The sequence below is a fragment of the Carcharodon carcharias genome, chromosome 18 (genome assembly GCF_017639515.1).
Source record: "Carcharodon carcharias isolate sCarCar2 chromosome 18, sCarCar2.pri, whole genome shotgun sequence".
Lineage (NCBI taxonomy): Eukaryota > Metazoa > Chordata > Chondrichthyes > Lamniformes > Lamnidae > Carcharodon > Carcharodon carcharias.
Window position 1 is genome coordinate 68375676 of NC_054484.1, and position 19483 is coordinate 68395158.

At 41.2% G+C, this 19483-nt stretch overlaps 1 protein-coding gene across 2 annotated transcripts in view; it reads left to right on the forward strand.

The window, feature by feature from the left end:
- Window positions 1–19483, forward strand: part of LOC121290888 (cytochrome b-245 heavy chain-like) — a 48570-nt gene that overhangs the window by 6718 nt on the left and 22369 nt on the right. Inside the window, exons 2-6 of one of the 2 annotated variants that reach the window (XM_041211916.1) lie at window positions 7647–7720; window positions 8305–8400; window positions 8497–8607; window positions 12503–12575; window positions 15617–15753. In XM_041211916.1, coding sequence (XP_041067850.1) covers window positions 8548–8607; window positions 12503–12575; window positions 15617–15753 — 270 coding nt within the window. In that variant the 5' untranslated portion in view covers window positions 7647–7720; window positions 8305–8400; window positions 8497–8547. The remainder of the gene's footprint in view (window positions 1–7646; window positions 7721–8304; window positions 8401–8496; window positions 8608–12502; window positions 12576–15616; window positions 15754–19483) is intronic. The other variant, XM_041211915.1, reaches the window with a different exon arrangement.

Genomic DNA, 19483 nt, shown 5'->3' on the forward strand with positions numbered 1-19483 from the left:
TTCTCTTCTGTAAGGACGACAAACCCAGCATCTCCAATCTATCCACATAACAAGTCCCACAGCCCTGGGACCATTCTTGTAAATCTTTACTGCTCCCTTGGTAAAGCCTTGACGTCCTTCCTAAAGTGTGATGCCCAGAATTGTACGAAGTATTCCGGATGAGGCCGAACCACCCTAGAGGTCATAACTTCCTTGTTTTTGTACTATATGCCTCTGTTTATAAAGCCCAAATGCCATATGCTTTTTTAACCACTTTCTCAACCTGCTCTGCCACCTTCAACAATTTGCATATACTTACCTCCAGGTGTCTCTATTCCTACACCACCTTCAGAATTGCACCCGTTAGTTCATATTGCCTCTCCTTGTCTTTCCTGCCGAAATGTATCACTTCACGCTTCTCTGCATTGAATTTCATTTGTCACTTGTCTGCCAATTCCACCAGCCTGCCTATGTCTTCTGGAAATCTATTACGATACAGTACACAGTTCACGATTTTTCCAAGTTTTGTGTCATCTGCAAATTTTGAAATTGTGGCTTGTACACCCATGTCAAGGTCATTAAGTTATATCAAGAAAAGCAGGGATTCTAGTACTGTCTCCTGGGGAACCTCATTGTATACCCTCCCCCAGTATGAAAACAACTATTCACCACTGCTCTCTGTATCATTTCACTCAACCAACTTCATACCCATGCTGCCATTGTCCCTTTTACTCCATAGGCTACAACTTCACTGGTAAGCCAACATGTGGTTCTTTATCAAATACGTATTGAATATCCATATAAACTACATCATTCACAAAGCCATCATCAACCTGCTCTGTTACCTAATCAAAAACCTCGAGTTAGTTAAACATGATTTGCCTTTAATAAGTCCGTGCTGGCTTTCCTCTATCAATCCATGCTTACCCATGTAACTATTAATTTTGTTCTGGATTACTGTTTCTGGAAGTTTTCTGACCATTGAGGTTAAACGGACTGATGTGGTTGCCGCCATAATTTCCTCCCTTACTTCCCTCAGTATCTTTGGATGGATCCCATTCAGTCCTGGTAACTTGTCAATTTTACGTACAGCCAGTCTTTCTTAAATCTTTCCTTTATCAATTTTAATGCATCCAGTGCCTCAACTATCTCCTCATTCACCGACTCTCCTTATTCTCTCACATTGCCACTCTTATTTTCTTTCTCACTTCCTCTCTAACTTTCCATATTCATCTTGGTTCTTACTTTGTATTATTAACCTGACATCTGTCATATGTAGCCTTTTTCTGCTCCAGACAGACTATCTCATTCATCATATAGCTCTGGCTTTGCTTGCACTACCTTTCCCCCTTGTGAGAATGAATTTCGAATGAACCCAAGCCATCTCCTCTTTAAAGGGATCCTATTGTTCCATTACATATTTCCCTGCTAATCCTCTATTCTAGTTTACCTGGGCCAGGTCTGTTCTCACTCCACTGAAATTGGCCCTCCTCCAATTAAGCAATGTAACTCAAATTTCTTCTTGTCTTTTCCATAGCTATCTTAAACACTAGGTTTGACTGTTTACCTTTCCTATCTATACGCTTTCTTGAAGGTAAAAGTGAAGGGTGGCATATAATCCAGGCTTGCAATCTTCAATGTTTTTTCCTGCCTTGCTATTCAGTTATTTTTATTACGACTGATCTAGTTCAATCCCACTTCATACTACTCATCATAGATGGGCAGTCCAAAGATAATGAAAAAGTATTGCAATCTGGGGGAACCTATTGTTTTTGATCTTGCTTACATTGATCTTACTTCTAAGTAAACTTCATTCATACCTTTCAGTCTGAACTTTATGATTTGTTAACATGGGATATCCAATTAGTTGGAAAGATCAGGAGTGTATGATGGTATCAATCCTATTCCAGTGATAAAAGGGATATATTATTCACATATAGACTTGCTATCCTTGTTACTTTGTACATAAGGTCAAGGTTGGTGCAAAACATGTCTTTGTGTGTGGAAGCTGCCTATAGTTCTGAACATCTTCTGAAAAGTTTAAATATGAGGACAAGATGCATGGACAGCAATGTATTATTTTGAGTTTAGAAGGTTAAGGGATGATCTAATTGAGCTGCTTAAGGTGATCAAAGGAGTTGATAGGGTAGATTTTGTTATGACATGGTAAATGCCAAGCTGCCCAAATCCCAAAAGGGAAACTTGAAACAATTTACAATTTGTATAGTATGAGGAGAGGTTCTGAAATCAGGAAATGATGTCTCGACTATCTGTGATGACTTTATAGTAAACATTTATTAAGAGAATACAGCAAAAAAAAACACACTTACACCTCAATACAAGAATGGCTTTACACAATTAATAGTACTTTAAAACAGTTCCACAAGATCTTAATTTAACTACCCACAGAGCTAACCTTCCCCTTTTCTCTTCAGCAACTATCCTTACAGATTTCAAAATCTATAGAATTCCAGTAATTTTTAACACACAATGCCTTTTTCCCTTGGGGTGTCCTCTGAGGCTGACAGCACCTGGTTCTCCCGGTCTGGCCTTGTTCACAAGGTCTTTTGGGAGTTTTGAACAGCTATCTGGTGTCTTCTGGAAGATCTAAATAGCCAACCCCACCTAGGCTTCAGTAATTCCTTATTTCCTTAAATGCATTCCTTCCCTTTGATCTCTCTATTGTCTCAGCCAATCTCTTCAGAAATGCTTTCTTCCCAGAATTGATCAGACGCTTCTTTACTTTAGCTCTTAGGTTTTAAAAAAAGTAAACATACTGTTGTAAGGTCACCGAGTTGTACTATTAAAGATAGAGTTGAGCTGCAGACACTTCTTGGATGGAAACATTTAAGTTTATTTACAATATACTCAGCAGCAACCACGCATATGCTTTCAACTCCAACTCTATCGCTACACTGACTGCTGAGGTAGCCTGCCCTACTCTCCTATTGGTTACTACAGATCATGTGATTTTGCCTAACAAGTATTATTCTTAAAGGTACATTATACATAAATAAAACCATAATTACTACATTCCTCTCCCTTTAACTCAGCTATAGATATTATATTTACAAGTACATATTTTTCAAGACAACACAATATTTACACTGGGTAAGGAATTTACAAGTTCAGTCTTTCAGATGATTTCCTGATACATGTGGAACGTTGCAGCTCCACAACTTCAGATTCTTTGTCAGAAACCTCTTTTCCTGGAGCTGCCTGAACATCAGGTGCTTCGATGGGCACTTGCAGTTCTGTATCCTCAACTCTTACAGGAATATCAGTCTTGGGCTGAGTAACCTCAACAGGAAACAGCGACATGATCACTGGTGGAAACAAATCTTCGTGATTTGTCTCTCTGTTCCTTAAATAGTCCACATGTTTATGGATGATCCAGCCTTCCTCCTCTTCCTCCTCCAGGTGGTAAGATAGAGGTCCAGTCACCTTACTCATTTCACCCAGTAATCACTTTGGTCCTTCCCCGAAGTTCTTCGCATATACCATCTCTCCCATGGTAAATTTCCTCTCGTGACTATGCCAGTCATGTCTAGTTTTCTGGCTTCCCTGACTCCTTTCCACCTTCCCCTCTAAATTTGGAATTATTAAGCTCAATCTCGTCCTGAGACGGCATTTCAACAATAACTCTGCAGCTGTGACACCTGTTGTTGTTTGAGGGGTAGTCCTATAACGAAAAAGAAAGTGTGCTAGCTTGGTTGCCAAGGAATCGCCAATTAGCTTTTTCATACCTGCCTTGAACGTTTGAACCACCCTTTCAGCCAGTCCATTTAAGGGTGGTACGGTGCAGTTTTTGCATGAGTGATACCGTTGAGGCTGATAAATCGTTGAATCTCAGCTCTTGTAAATGCCTGTGCCATTATCGGAAACAGCTACTTCTGGTAGTCCGTGAATGGCAAAACTCTGATGTAGTTTCTCAATTGTAGCCCCTGACGTTGGTGACTTCACCTCATATACGTCCAACCATTTTGAATGGACATCGACAATGAGCAGAAACATTGCTCCCAGGAATGGTCCAATGTAGTCAATATGTAATCGCACCCAGGGTTTACCTGGCCACTCCCATGGGTGTAACAGAGCTGTCACTGGCAACTTTTACAGTTGCTGACATTGCACACAGTACTTTACTAAAATCTCCATTTCATCTTCCATCCCAGGCCTACATTTTGGAAATTCTTGGATGGGCACTATGTAGTTCAATTAAAAGTGGCTCCCTTCCCTTCACTCGTGCTTCCTACAATAAGATGACATCTTGGCTGGTTATTTCATGTCTTCAATTGAAATACAGTTTCATTTCATCAGATATGGGCCCCTGTGACCAACCATGCAGCACTTCATCTCATACCTGAGTTAGGACTGGGCCCCAACTTGTCCAGTCTCTGATCTGTCGAGCACGTACCAGCGAGGAATCTAAGAAATTTAACAATAAAACAAGTTCCTGTGGAACTGGGACATGCTCAACATTTTCTTGTAAAGGCAAACAACCAAGGGCATTGGCGTTTGTGGTTTGATTGCCAGGCCTATGTACAACTTTGTATTCGTATGCTGCCAGAGTTAAAGCCCTGTTAGTATTTCTGTATCTTCTTTCTATCTGCCTTCTTCTTTCTAGCACAGACTTTAATCTCGGCCTTCTTTTTGACTTCTCTATTGGCCAGTCTTCTCGCAAATGCAAGCTGAAGTTGCCTGGGGTCAGTGGCTGAGTCTCCCAACATTTCATTATCTGTCTGCTTCTTGGAAAATTCTGCGACTTTTGCTTCCAAAGCCTCTATGGCTTCATTTAGCTGATTCTTCAGCTCTTCCGTCTCTTTTTTGTATTTGTTTACTGCCTCCTGGAAAATTGAACATCATTGTGCATTCTCTGCCAACTCATTCTTCAGTTTGCTCAGAGAGGTGTTGAAATCTTTCTGTTTGTCATGCTTTCCAGGAGGTGTAAACTTTAACCTGAGGGAATCTTGTCGTGTGTGAAGGTCTTTCAACATGTTTTCTTTTCTGCTTCAAAAGTTGCTCACCTCGTCTCGAACTCTGTCATCAAGCAGGGTCTCTTCCAGTTTCTTCTGCTGTTCTGCCAGGTTTTGGCTTAAGACAGCCTGCATTTCTTCAGATTGTTGAGTCCTTGCACACTCCTTTTTCAAAACTGGAATGCTTCCAGCTTCCTTTTGGAATCTCAGTAGCCAATCAAAATTGTTTTCCCTTAGCCAATTTCACCCTAGAAGTCTTGGTCCTCTGCCTCTCGATACCAACACTGGTAGCTGGTAGGCTTCCATAATGGACAGTTACTCTGCTTATGCCTTTTACTTTAATGTCTTCACCTGTCTTTAGCTTGGCAGCTGTTCATTCCAAGCTCAACTGATGTTCACCATTATTCAAATATCTGAAAATATGTTCCCCAGTTACTGTAGTGGAAGCTCCCATGTCCATTTCCATTCTAATAGATTAGCCATTTACTTCCGCTGTGACAAGTATTAGTTCTGTCTTTCCAACTTTCAGATTAAAGTCTATGTCTGAATTTGTTGTTTCAGGCTTTTCTTCATTGTAGGTTTCATTGGGCTTTTTCTTTTGTTTACAAGCCTTGCATTGCCTCATCATATGTCTATTTCTGTGACAATAGCAGCATTCGATGTTTTAAACTGCCAATCGCTAAAAGACTAGTTGTTTCCACCTCTACTAAAATTATTCGTCAATTTCGCTGCTATGTTAGCTTTCTTTATTCTTCGGCTAGCCGGGGATGTTTCCTGCTTCTCAGTGGAGTCTCGCTTTTTAGTGTCTCTTTTGACTGAGGTTTCTGATGTGGAGGACGGCACATTGTGCACAGCCTGTATTGTTTTTGAATCTCTTACTGCGCTTTCCATGGCCAGCACTATCTCTAGCGCCTTCTTGAAATCCAGATTCACTGCAGACAATAATCTTTTCTGAATAGTGTCTCTTTCACACCACGATCTCTGGGCATGTCGTTCAGAGTCATACCAAACTCACAATGTTCTGTTAGCTGCTTCAAATTTTCCACGTAGCATGCAATTGTCTCACCTAAACCTCTGCATCGTGACCAAGGGTTTGGGTTGAAAGTGACCCTTCACAAGGTCCATCGATTCATCAAACTTATTTGAATTAGATTGTAGGTTTTGCTCCCACTAGTACTCAAGAGGATCACTCGCCTCTCCTCTTTCCCCTTAATGTTGTTTGCTTGTAAAAGGAATGTAAGGCATTCAATGTGTTGAGACCATTCATCTGTGGCTGGTTCAAAAGGATCAATTCTCCCAAATTGTGGCATTTTGAGAGGGGATAACGTCTTCAATTCTAACGGAGCTTGCTACTTACAATCACTGGGTGAGGTACAGTGCTGATTTCCTTCTAACTTGATTTCTTCTGTTCAACCCTGTTTTATCCTCATCACCAGTTTCTTGTAGGATGGCCAAGTTGTACTATTAATGATAGAATTGATCTGCAGACACTGCTTGGGTGGAAACATTAAGTTTATTTACAATATAATCGGCAGCAACTACATGTGTGCTTTCAACTCCAACTATATCTCTATACTGACTGCTGATGTAGCCTGCATTACTTTCCTATTGGTTACTACAGATCATGTGAATCTTGCCTAACAAGTATTATTCACAATTACTACACTTACCCTATTTACTTGCACCTTTTTTACAACCTGCATACATCCCCCTTTGAAATAAAACAACTCAATTCAAAATTACTCTTGTTATTGTTTTATTTAAAAATTTGATTTCCTTTTGGTTCATTAACCAAAACCACTTCTTACTGTTGGTTTTAAACTCTTGCAGTCTCTCTGGCTGTTATTCCAATTACCATATTTACAAACCCGCAACAGCCTGTTTTCCAGTCCATAAGAAATATGATAGGGTTATTAACAAAAAGAAAATATTCTTGTTTTCTTGCCAATAGAGAAAAACTATTTCCTCTTGAAGGGAGTGCAGAAAAAGAGGAAAATTTGAGTTAGGCCTTTAAGGAGTGATGTCCAGAAAGGGTGGTGGAAAGCTGAAACACCCGAGGTGAGGTAAATTGAAAATTTCAAAATTGAAATGTAAAAATTTTTGTTAGGCAGAAGTACAAAGGGTTATGGAACCAAGTTGGAGTCAGGTGCATATCAGCCAAGATCTCACTGAATGGCAGAAGAGGCTTGTGGGGCTGAATGACCTACTCCTGTGTTCCTAAAATTGCCCTTAGAATGCCAAAATCCAAGAAGGCCTTCCTAAGCTGCGGTTAAGAAATATTGCTTACATTTCAACCCAGGAATCATTTTGATAAGAACCAGTCAGATCTCTAATATTTCATTTGTTCATTTTCAATAGTTATTACATTGGGGTGCTCTTGTGTTTTGTTCCACATATTCTGGGTGATTAAGAAAAAAGAAACTGTTCACAGTTTCAAATTCTGGATACAATATCACTCACCTTAACCCTGCACATGACAAGGGAAATTAAGGGCATTCTAATTTCTTACAAGTTTTTTTTTCACCTTCACATCCTGTTACTTTTGTCTTTGGTGCTGGTACTTGGTGCTCAGCACCATAGATCTTTTGTTGTGTTGAATTAGAAAAGCCCTTCAACGAATATTGCATTTTTCTCATAAACTAACAGTTTTTAGTCCAACAGTTTAAGGTGTTTCAATTCTTTTTATTAAATTAGGAAATCTAGGATAAAACATCAGGACACATCACAGCTAAAAAGAAGAGGAGATAAGACCAAGTAAATCAAGCCTGGTAAGGCCAAGCCTGAAAATTACATGAAGCAGAGAAGACTGTTGGAGAGGTGGGAAGGAAGTGATAAAACCCACAGTTCCAAGATTCAGGGAAGCAATCAATTAGAGTTGGAGAGGGTGGAGTGAGCTAGAATTCCCACATAATGAGATAAAATTTTCTCTGTACCGCCTGGGTATGTATTATTGCCAGGACCACGTGTTCTGAGGAGGATTTCATGAGAGTATTACACAGCCCAGGTGCTTTTTCTTCCATTCATTTAAACAGATGGAAAACTGAACCTGATCTGTTATGGATGTTTGATCCTCCCCGCCTAAGTTTCTGTTCTGTGCACCATCAAGATGATGTTTAATGCTCTGTTGGTATAAATAAAAATCTGTACAATGCAGGGAGCAGAATGGTTGATATAAGATGCTGAATGTGAAGCTTCCAGAGGGCCAAAGCCCATAATACCAACAAAATAGAGAAGAAGACTGCAATGGAAATAAAAAATTGAAGTTAAGCCACAAAAGGGCAAGAAAATAATATTTTCCTCAGCCTTATGTGACATGATTCCTTACTGTGTTCATTTCTCTTTTGTTTTGCAGCTGGTGTGGCTTGGAATAAACGCATTTCTCTTTCAGCACTACTTTTTCATCTATGAGGATGGAGAAAAGTTTTATTACACACGAGAGCTTGTTGGAGTGAGTTTGCATGCCTTTAGACACCACTATTTAAGATGGCAGTTTGCTTCCTGCACAAACAAGATTGCTCATGTTTGTTTCTTTTTGTTTATGTAGTCTGCTCTGGCATGGGCTAGAGCACCTGCAGCATGTCTGAACTTTAACTGCATGTTGATCCTTCTGCCAGTGTGCCGAAATCTGTTGTCATTCATGAGAGGATCATGTGGGGTAAGTGTTAAAAGAAATCCGTATGATTGCATAAAAATGTGTAGATATTTACCTATTTTAAACCATCCCCACATCTTTATGTTACTTGCAACCCATCTCATTTGAGAAAGTGGGCAGGGCTTCCCTGCCTCCTCCCAATGTTACTTTGGCTGTAGCCAGTGGGAATAGGCTGAAAGAAGCTCTGCAGGATTTTCTGCCTGGTTTTCAGTTTCAGTGCTTGGTATATCATTCAGCTGAAACCTGGAAGTCACAGTTAAAATTCTGCATTACCTGTCAAGGCACAACACATAAGGATACCACAAAGTTGCACTGCTATGCTGCTGATGTGGATTATTTCTAGCTCTAATATTTGAATTTTTTTTATTCATTATGCAGGATGTGGGCTTCGCTGGCTAGGCCAGCATTTATTGCCCATCCTGAACTGCCCTTGAGAAGGTGGTAGTGAGCTGCCTTTTTGGATTGCTGCAGTCCATGTGGTGTAGGTACACCCACGGTGTTATTAGGGAGGAAGTTCCAGGATATTGACCCAGCAACAGTGAAGGAACGGCGATATAGTTCCATATCAGGATGGTGTGTGGCTTGGAGGGGAGCTTCCAGGTGATGGTGTTCCTAGGCATCTATTCATTATTTGAAATTCAGTAGCCAACTATTATAATTCAGGACGGGAATATTTTATCTCCTCTTTTCTCATCCATTGAAGGCACTGATTGATCTTGAAGAATGATTCCCTGTCTCCTCCAGTATCTCACTCAAGTTATCAGACTTTTAAAGGGGAGGTTAAAATTCGAAGTTAGAAACTGAAGTTGTTTTAATAAGAAATTAGGTAGTTGTTTGAAAAAGATGAATAGATGAACAGAGGGAGTGCAGCGAAGGTTCACTTGGCTGATACTGGGGATGGCAGGACTGTCGTATGAGGAGAGATTGGTTTGACTGGGCCTGTATTCACTAGAGTTTAGAAGAATGAGAGGGGATTTGATTGAAACATATAAAATTCTAACAGGGCTAGACAGACTGGATGCAGGGAGGATGTTTCCCCTGGCTGGGGAATCTAGAACCAGGTGCCACATTCTCAGGATATGGGGCAGGCCATTTAGGACCGAGATGAGGAAAGATTTTTTCATTCAGAGGGTGGTCAACCAATGGAATTCTCTACCACAGAAGGTTGTGGAGGCTGAGTCACTGAGTATATTCAAAAGGGAAATTGATACATTTTTAGATATTAGGGGCATCAAGGGATATGGAGAGAAAACAGAAATATGGCGTTGAGATAGAGGATCAGCCATGATCGTATTGAATGGCGGAGCAGGCTTGAGGGCCTACTCCTGCTCCTAATTTTTATGTATATCTACTAAAGGGTATTGGGAGTGAACAGAAGAGGGGGATTAGACCAGAGGGAATGCCAATGCAGTCCTACTGAGGTAGCTTGTTTCTGTGCTGTAACATTTCAAATTGCGTGCCTTTTATTCACTAACTTGTTGGGAGAGCTAGAAGCATGTTTATACAAGATACTTTCAATTATGAAGATATTTTGCCTCTAGATATCTGTTTATTTGCACATTAAAGTGATGAAAGAGTAGAAATAATGGGACAGACTTCTTTTAGTAAATAGAATGGTAGTATAGGTTGAATTCCATATTCTACTTAAAAACAAAAATCTTTGCTCATTTGCTGCCAACAGACCACTGCTTAACCCAAGCAATTCACCAAGGCTCCTCAACAGCACCTAGAAGGACAAGGGCAGCAGAGGCATGGGAGCACCACCACCTTCAAGCTCCCCTCCAAACAACATGCCAGCTTGATTTGGAAATATATCACTGATCCTTCACTGTTGCTGGGTCAAAAACCTAGAGTTCCCTTCCTAACAGCGCTGTTGGTGTACCTACACCAAATGGACAGCAGCAGTTCAAGAAGGCAGCTCACCACTTTTGTATGATGTTGTGTGTGTCTGCATGCCGTTGTAATGTGAAGGTGCTCAGCAGATCAAGGGTTAATGTGGGACTGGAGAATAGCACCGCCCACAGTATTAAGCACAGAGTCACATGGTAATAGACTGACAGAATACTTTAGAAGCAGCCTACCTGCATAGCAGCATCATGCATGATAATAACTGGGAGCTGTATATAGTTCAAGACTACCAATAAGTGGTTCATGTTTAAACATACAAGTCTCAAGACCTCTCCGTGAAACATCAAAGAAACCCATAAAGCATCAACCACCACCTTCTCAAGGGCAATTAGGGTTAGGCAACAAATGCTGCCCTAGCCAGCAAAGCCCACATCCCGTAGAAGAATTTTAAAAAGGGTTAAAATTGCGGTGGCAGGAATACTGGAGAAAGGCAGGGGTTGCCACCTGACTGCCATTTTAAACCCCTGCTCAAAGTGTTGGTGCTGAGTGAGGTGGTTAACATCAGACCTGCAGGCTCTTCATCATATCACATACCACGTACTGAATGTGCCTGGATATTGTGGCAGAAATAATAATGAGTTTAAGGTCAGTATTGAAGCAGAAATCAGACAGGAGCTTTGGGTAACACATCGGTGCAGTTAAACACAATTAATCAGAATGTTGCTCACCAAGCTGCCCTGCTCCTCCACAAGCTGCACTGTACCAGTATCTCAACAAGAGATTCAGTATTGAAATAAAAACAAAAAAACTGCGGATGCTGGAAATCCAAAACAAAAACAGAATTACCTGGAAAAACTCAGCAGGTCTGGCAGCATCGGCGGAGAAGAAAAGAGTTGACGTTTCGAGTCCTCATGACCCTTCGACAGAACTTGAGTTCGAGTCCAAGAAAGAGTTGAAATATAAGCTGGTTTAAGGTGTGTGTGTGGGGGGTGGAGAGAGAGAGAGACAGAGAGGTGGAGGGGGGGCGGGGTGTGGTTGTAGGGACAAACAAGCAGTGATAGGAGCAGATCATCAAAAGATGTCAACGACAATAGTACAATAGAACACATAGGTGTTAAAGTTAGTGATATTATCTAAACGAATGTGCTAATTAAGAATGGATGGTAGGGCACTCAAGGTATAGCTCTAGTGGGTTTTTTTTTTTAATTTTTTTTTAATAATGGAAATAGGTGGGAAAAGGAAAATCTTTATAATTTATTGGAAAAAAGGAAGGGGGAAACAGAAAGGGGGTGGGGATGGGGGAGGGAGCTCACGACCTAAAGTTGTTGAATTCAACTCTTTTCTTCTTTTCTTTTGAATTCAACGTCAACTCTTTTCTTCTCCGCCGATGCTGCCAGACCTGCTGAGTTTTTCCAGGTAATTCTGTTTTTGTTCAGTATTGAAATATATGGAATGGCATGAAGTTGCTTTACCTACATGCACTTGCAATAAACTCATCAGAAAAAGTTAGGGTTTGTTCTTTCAAGTATAAGTCTACTTTTAACCCATGATAATTAACAGACACCCTGTAGAGGGCACCTTGTTAAGATGGCTCTCTAGTTACACAAATTCCAGGGCAAAAGCCTGCAGAAACTCTGCGGACAAGCATGAATGTAATAAAAGCCTAGTGCTTTACGTTCGCTTTGACAACAAAACCAAAGTAGTTGTTTTGGCTACTGGTATAAAATACAATAGACATACAGGATCTCTGCTTTGTTGCTTGGTTTACGCTGCGTTCTTGATGTGACTAAATCTTCACTGCAAAGATTGTAAATGAGCACTGCTTGATAATTTGTCAGATCTCATTCCCATTACATTCAGAGAGAGACACAAACAATTATCAACAACATAACAGGACAGTCAGCAAGGATCACCAGAAAAACTGAGACACAACTTTTGGTGCTATTTATTTGAGCTTGAACATTGTTCTGGGTGATGCTGATATCAGCAGCACAATCAGTTTAAACAGTCACCTGTCACACTGTTTTGTAACATCTGTTTTAATTCAAAGTGCTGCAGAAGACAATTGGACAGGAACATCACCTTCCATAAGCTGGTAGCTTATATGATTGCTCTGCATACAGGTAAATTATAGACAGCTCTCTTACACCATTGTAGTTTGTTTTGCACATAAGTCTCCTGCTCTTGGGATTTTATTTCTTCCTGAATTCAAGTCAAAAAATCGGGTGAAGTCAGCTGCAACATATAACCTTTCTGGATCAGAAATAAAACAGAATAATCATTATCAGAAAGCTTTGGGTTTAATCAATTAAACCATTTTGGAAGGAACTAATCAAATTCTTTACAACAAAATAATAAAAGGACTTCAAGGCCTACTCTATGGAAATTAACTCAGCCTTGAGTAAGTAATGCAGGTGTCTGTAAGTACACTCTGCATCGATGCTGAAGCATTGATGCAATGCTGGTTGTATCAAACACATGATTGTAAAATGACATCATTGATGTTTCCAGGTTTAATGGGGTTTTATCCTAATTTCTGAATGAATTTTGGAGGGACAATTATCATATTTGATCCTGAAATCAGAAGGTGTCCCTATGTGCCACGCTGAAGAATTGACCTTATTATTAAAGCTAATAATTCAGTCACTCAGCTGCGAAACAAAAGTGGACAAGTAGATATCAGTGCAACATTGAAAGGAGAAGAAGCTGTGACTTCAGTTCTGATGAAAGCTCATCAACCTGAAATATTAGCCTTGATATTAACCACCTCAAGATGGGCAGGAGAAAGTGGGTGGGGGGACAGACAGTATAAAAGAGTTAGATTCAGGGAACACGAGCCCTACTCTCAGTGCACAGGGCCATGTCCTTTTTTACAGCATATTGGCATATTTAAATTGGCCTCTAGAGTTTAAAATTAATTGTTACTGCACGGGGTTCCCAAGAGTTGAGAAACCCAGCAGTGAGAGAGAGTTGGGGTTCCACATAATAAACAGAAGGTAAAAAAACAGTGCAACCAGAACGGGTGAAATAGTCATTGTAGTAATAGAACCTGGTACATAAAGGGTTAACGTGGGACTGAGTACAGTACTGCCTACACAGAGATGTAAGAAGACACATGACCCAAAGCCAGGGTCAGTCTAGAGATGGACAGAGAAGGGTAAAGACCTAGACTGGAGTCAGCTCCATATGTGTACTCACTACTATACATATGTACACAGTTTCAAGTTGTTAATAAAGACTTGCTGTTAATATAATAAAGACTACGAAGCCTACTTCATGGTGTCCAAAACAGGATTCTTCAATCACCAAGCGTGAATTGGGACCAGTTGAAAACAGTTGATCCCAGTCTCCAGCAGTTGGCTTTTCTCAGCTGAAAACAGCTGGCGCTGGTTGCTGCCTGGTTGGCTGTTGCCAATTGGAAACGGTCATCATTGGTCGGCTTTTCCCAACTGTAACCTGTTTGCTTAACCCAGCTGAGCCCAACTAATGAAAGGTAATTAGCAAACCCACCACTAATTAAGGCCTTACATAAGCCTGATGATGTGTGCAATATTGTGCAAAACTAGTAAAAAAAAACTGAAGGGCACTGACTGTAGCTGTAAGTTTCAAACTTACTAGTAAAAGACAATGAAATTAAATGTTACATAAGAAATAAGGAATTCGTTCTCTGGCCACGGACAGAATTCCAGAGCCACTCCAGGATCTTGATTCTACCCAACAATTGCAGCTGTAGGTAAAATCAGGGGCAGGTCACAGTACCTAGATATCTAGAGAACATTTACCCTGGTTGTATCTGTGCCCGCAAATGCCCATTTCACTCTCATCAGAATCATGCCAAGGGATATCATCACCGCTGCTGTCTATAGTCGATAGCAGTGTCGATAATCCCCAGCACCAGTGACTTTTGCGCAGCTACCTGTCTCTTGATCTCCTGAGTCTCTAGAGAGCAAAACATAGGAAAATCAAATTCAGTTTTACAGAATGCATTTTAGATTCACGCATCCAGTGCTAGGCATCACATTTCAGGGGAAGAATCTCATCTTTGAGGTGACACTGTGATCTATATCTGTGCTTTGTAGTAAAGCATTGCACTTGGGAGAGTGGGGGATGGGGGGTGGGGGGAGACAGACAGAGTGGGGGAAAGATGGGATGCAAGCGAGGAGAAGAGGGAGAGCACAGGCAGGGAAGTGGGGGGAGAGAGAAATACATGCACCAGCACACTTTTTCAGCACTCCTTATAGCCAGGCCCCTCAAGAACACCTTCAGCCTCACTCAGCTCCAACCACCAGTCTTCCTTCACCCAAGTCCTCCAATTACTGACTTCCTCCCAGTCTGCCCAACTCTCCACCCTCCTGATTGTGGGCTTTAGCGACATCCCAATTTCTGGGGATTGTCCCCTAGGATCCCAGACTGCAGCTGGTGTTCCTTCAGGCTGTTCATTTGGCCACCTGCCAGGCAGGAAATGAAGCTAAAATGTTAATGAGGTACTGCTGTTAGATTCATCAGGACCTTCATGTCCTTTATTACCTTTTAGGTTCTTCAGCTGCTTTTGGCCTCACCTGCACACACCTAACTCTGTGAATAATGGGGCCATTATTTCTGTACCCTTTCCACAGATACTGCCAGACGTGCTAAGTGTTTCCACCATTTTCTGCTTCCATTTCAGATTTCCAGTATCCACAGTATTTAACTTTTGTTTGACATCATTGTTCTCTGCTCAGTATTTCTTCAGTTCCACAAAGCAGCAATCTAAAAGGAGTGATGTTATTGAAAAATGGAAGATGATAACTCTTGTCAAATGTTACAAGTTCAATGTTAAGGTTAAGAATAGTTCTGAGTACTTGATTATAACATTGCTTCAGTCTTGGTGCTATTTTATAACTGCAAGTGCTATTTTTAAAAATCATGAGTGCAATTTTCCCTAGACAGCAAAGAATCAGACTGTGCCAATGCTGACTATGTATCAGATTTGCATATAAAAACTTTTATTAATGGATTGAGAACCATGGTTTGAGCTGACTCCATTGGCCATATATTGCTCATTATTATATAAACAATGCACAATCGCTTTGAACAATAAATTAATCCCGCTAGTCTTGGTTTTCACCTACGTGTGGCAGTATTTTTACAAGGTTATGACAGATTTGCATCACTTCCTTCACAGCCATTCACATCGTTGCACATTTATTCAACATTGAGCGATTTATGGACTGTCAGCTGGGCGAAAGTGGACCACTTAACACTGCTTTGTCTAAAGTGGGAAATGGAGATTATCTGAATCCAATTAGAACCACTAAGACGGTAAGCTTTAATTTTCTATCAATGTCTATCAATGTTCTATCAATGTGAAGTAACTGAAAATTCACTACACATAGTGGACAAATTGCTTAGACATTGTTAGATGCTGTAATAGTTGCTAACCTTTAAAGGCAATGTTCTCATTTCAGCAGATATTATACAAAAGAGTGATAGAATTTCCATTTTTCCACAAACTACTGTTTTTATCATCTCCAGACAATAGTCTTTCTAATGGGAAGATGTGAGTTTGCTGCACAGCTTACCACAAGCTCTCTTGAGGGTGCAACTCTCAGAGGGCAACATCCATTGCAGAGTCTGATTCAGACTTTGGTGTCATTTTGTGTCAAAATGCACTTGGTAGATTGACCAACATTCACCTTGTTTAGGACTCTTACAGTTGGTTGAAAGAAAGGGATAAAAACTCGTCAGCACCCAGCTTCCGGCCTGAATGTGGTGATGAAGTTTCAACATGTGTCTGAACCAAGAGGCCTGGGGCTGGCCCATAAATTGGGCTGCATTAGTATTAATCCAGCAAGCTGACAATGCCTGTCAGATCAGAACAGAACAGAACAGAAGAACATAAGAAGTAGGAGCAGGAGTAGGCCACCCAGCCCCTCAAGCCTGCCCCACCATTCAATAAGATCATGGCTGCTCTGCCCCAGGCTTCAACTCTTCTTTCATGCCAGCTCCTCATAGCCCTCAACTCCCCAATATTTCAAAAATCTATCTACCTCCTCTTTAAATACTTTCAGTGATCTAGACTCCACAACTCTCTGAAGTAAAGAATTCCAGACATTCACTACCCTCAGAGAAGAAATTCCTTCGCATCTCAGTTTTAAATGGGTGTCCCCTTATTCTGTAACTATGTCCCCTAGTTTGAGATTCCCCCACTAGTGGTAACATCTACTCAACATTTACCCTGTCAAGCCCCCTCAGAATCTTGTACGTTTTGATAAGATCACCCCTCATTCTTCTAAACTCTAATGGATAAAAGCCTAACCTGTTTAGCCATTCTTGATAAGTCAACCCCTTCAATCCAGGAATCAGCCTAGTGAATCTCTTTTGAACTGCCTTCAATGCCAGTATAGCCTTTGTTAAATACGGGGACCAAAACTGTACACAATACTCCAGGTGCAGCCTCACCAACACCCTGTACTGTTGTAAAAAGACTTCCCAATTTTTAAACTCCAACCCTCTAGCAATACAGGCCAAAATTCCATTTGCCAGTTATGAATGTTAGCTATGTGTTGTGATTGATAGGGATTGGTGCTAGAGGAATGATGGAAGTGTGATACAGTAAGCTGTGTGTGAGGTGAATGGCCCAGTTGGTGGGATAAGGCATTTGAAGATACTTTCACTGATGTTGACTACTCAAATGAGACCCTGAATTCTTTGTGTCACTGCAACAGCTCTTTGGGACGTGACTGCTGGCATTGACCACCACAGCCTACTGTCTTCACAAAGTTTCTTTGGTAAGACTCCTGTCCCCCGAAGGATCGAGAACATCTCTCCTTCTCTCCAACTCGTACTCAAATGCTTCTAGTACAGTATGAGAAAATCTTGACGTCTGCTCTCTGCCACATTGTGTCATTTGTAGGGGGTAGTGGTGTGCGTCAGCTTCACCTCTGACTTTTGAGCAGTCCGAATCACTCCCACTCCTAGACCTTGGACTTATTTGGGGGTTGTGACAAAGTGCAGCAGACAACTGGTTTTGGTGCAAGAAAAAAGACTGTGTTTATTGAAGTCACAAATGAACTTATAACATTCGGATTACTGAGATTATACAGACTTACAAAGTAAAAAACAAAAATAAAAATACCTGGAAAAACTCAGCAGGTCTGGCAGCATCTGCAGAGAGGTACACAGTTAACGTTTCGAGTCCATATGACTCTTCAACAGGATTTCCAGCATCCGCAGTTTTTTGCTTTTATCTTACAAAGTACACTTAGTTAAGAATGGGGAACACATGGCATAATGAGGGAAAATCACGCTACTAATTCCCTTACCCTTGTCCCACCCCCATAACCTAACTAAATTGAACTAGGTGAGGTCAGGGATCATGCTCACCAACCAGGGTTCCTTGACAGTTCGAAATCCAGCCAGGTAAGCCAGTTGCAGTTTTGGGGTACGCTCTTTGTGTCCCCTGGGGCCTGCCGTCCCCACGTGGTCCTGGTCTGTGGAATCTGCGAAGGTTCTTCAGTTGGGTGGAGGGCGCAGTTGTGGGTGGTCAATCTTCGTGGAGGGCTGCGGTTGTGGCCTTGTTGTCTTCGGTTGAACCTGCCACCCCCTGCCCCTCGCCGTGATGTTGTCTGTTTGCCTGCAAACCTCCAGATCTCCTTCCTCCGCTTGGCTCAGCTCCTTGTTTAAAGTCTGCTCACCCTCCTGTGTCCTTTCCCCCTTGTCACTCCTGGCCCAGTTATACTTTTTTTCGAATTTCTTATCTGAAACCAAATCAAGGTTAGTTCTTTGTCTGATTTGGGCTTCTTCAGGTGTTTGTTGTCTCGTTGTTTTTAATGGGCTCACATGATGTTTATCATTGTCTTCCTGCCCCCGTAACTAGTCTTGAACTGAAAGCCATTGTATATATGGAGTATTGATGGGTTGCATTGATTGTTGTCTTCCTGCCTTAGTAGTTAGTAGTGATTATTTATGCAAGCTTTTGATAGGCTTTAGTTTCATGTAAGATGAAGTCTTTATCTGGGTTGATTGTTTTAAAGGGAAGAATGCATATTCTGTCCCCTCTCATTGTCTGGTTTCAGGTAAAAGTCCAAAAGACATATCCTTGTTGATGATATGAAAAATGTGGGAATTTTGAAAACCCTTCACATTCTCATGTGCTTCCCACAGCAAGATTTGTTTTACAGTGGCTTTCAGGACCTACTGCTGCCAAAGGTGCAGGTTAGCTTTAAGTGTTACTAACCTCTCACAATTTTAACCCCACTGCTCAAAAGTTTGCACTGGCTGCATACTATAATAATTTAAAAATGAACAGGTAACACAAAGCTCGTAAGCTTCTTGCATCAGAAGTAACGGGTACAGGCTAATCTCATAACTCAATTCCTATTTTCAGAGGTTATCTCATTTTAAGGCCATTGGTGGCACTGTTGATGAATTGAGAATTGGAATTGTATTTATTGGCATAGTACTTGAATTAGTTCTAAAGTAGAGCCCAGGCAGAAAGGGGCTGTTTAGGTTGCAGCTTCCCTTCCTCACCCTCCCTCTTCCCCATCCTCATCCTCTTGCCGTTCCAAGGGGAGGCCTGCAAACCTTGCGAACCCTTGTGCTCACTCTGTCTGCTTGTCTCTAGCAAGAGGGAATGAAATGAAGTTATCTGTCCTTGAATAGAGAACCTCAGTGACCTCCCTTATGCAATAGTGGATAGCAAATTTCACGATGCTGCTAATGTCTCCAGTGTCAGCCTGGAAGGAAACAGCTGCATAAAGGTTCATGGCCAATGTTACTATCAAGCCACTGACAGTGTCCTGAATCTCTGATTGGAAATATATGTGGCAGTTGATAAATTTCAGTGATAACTGAAGTACAGTCATCTCAAACATTGGTCATTGCAGTTTGAAGAATTGCTCCTTGAATGCCCTGGATGAATGTGGCCTCTCTTCTCCCCTTCCTGCTCCTTCCTCTTCTAGCAGCATGTCCTGTTCAGCCTGATCTCTGCGTATTCTCCCTGTTATGTTTTATTCCAAAAGGGAGGGTTACTAGTGTACCCATGTTGGGA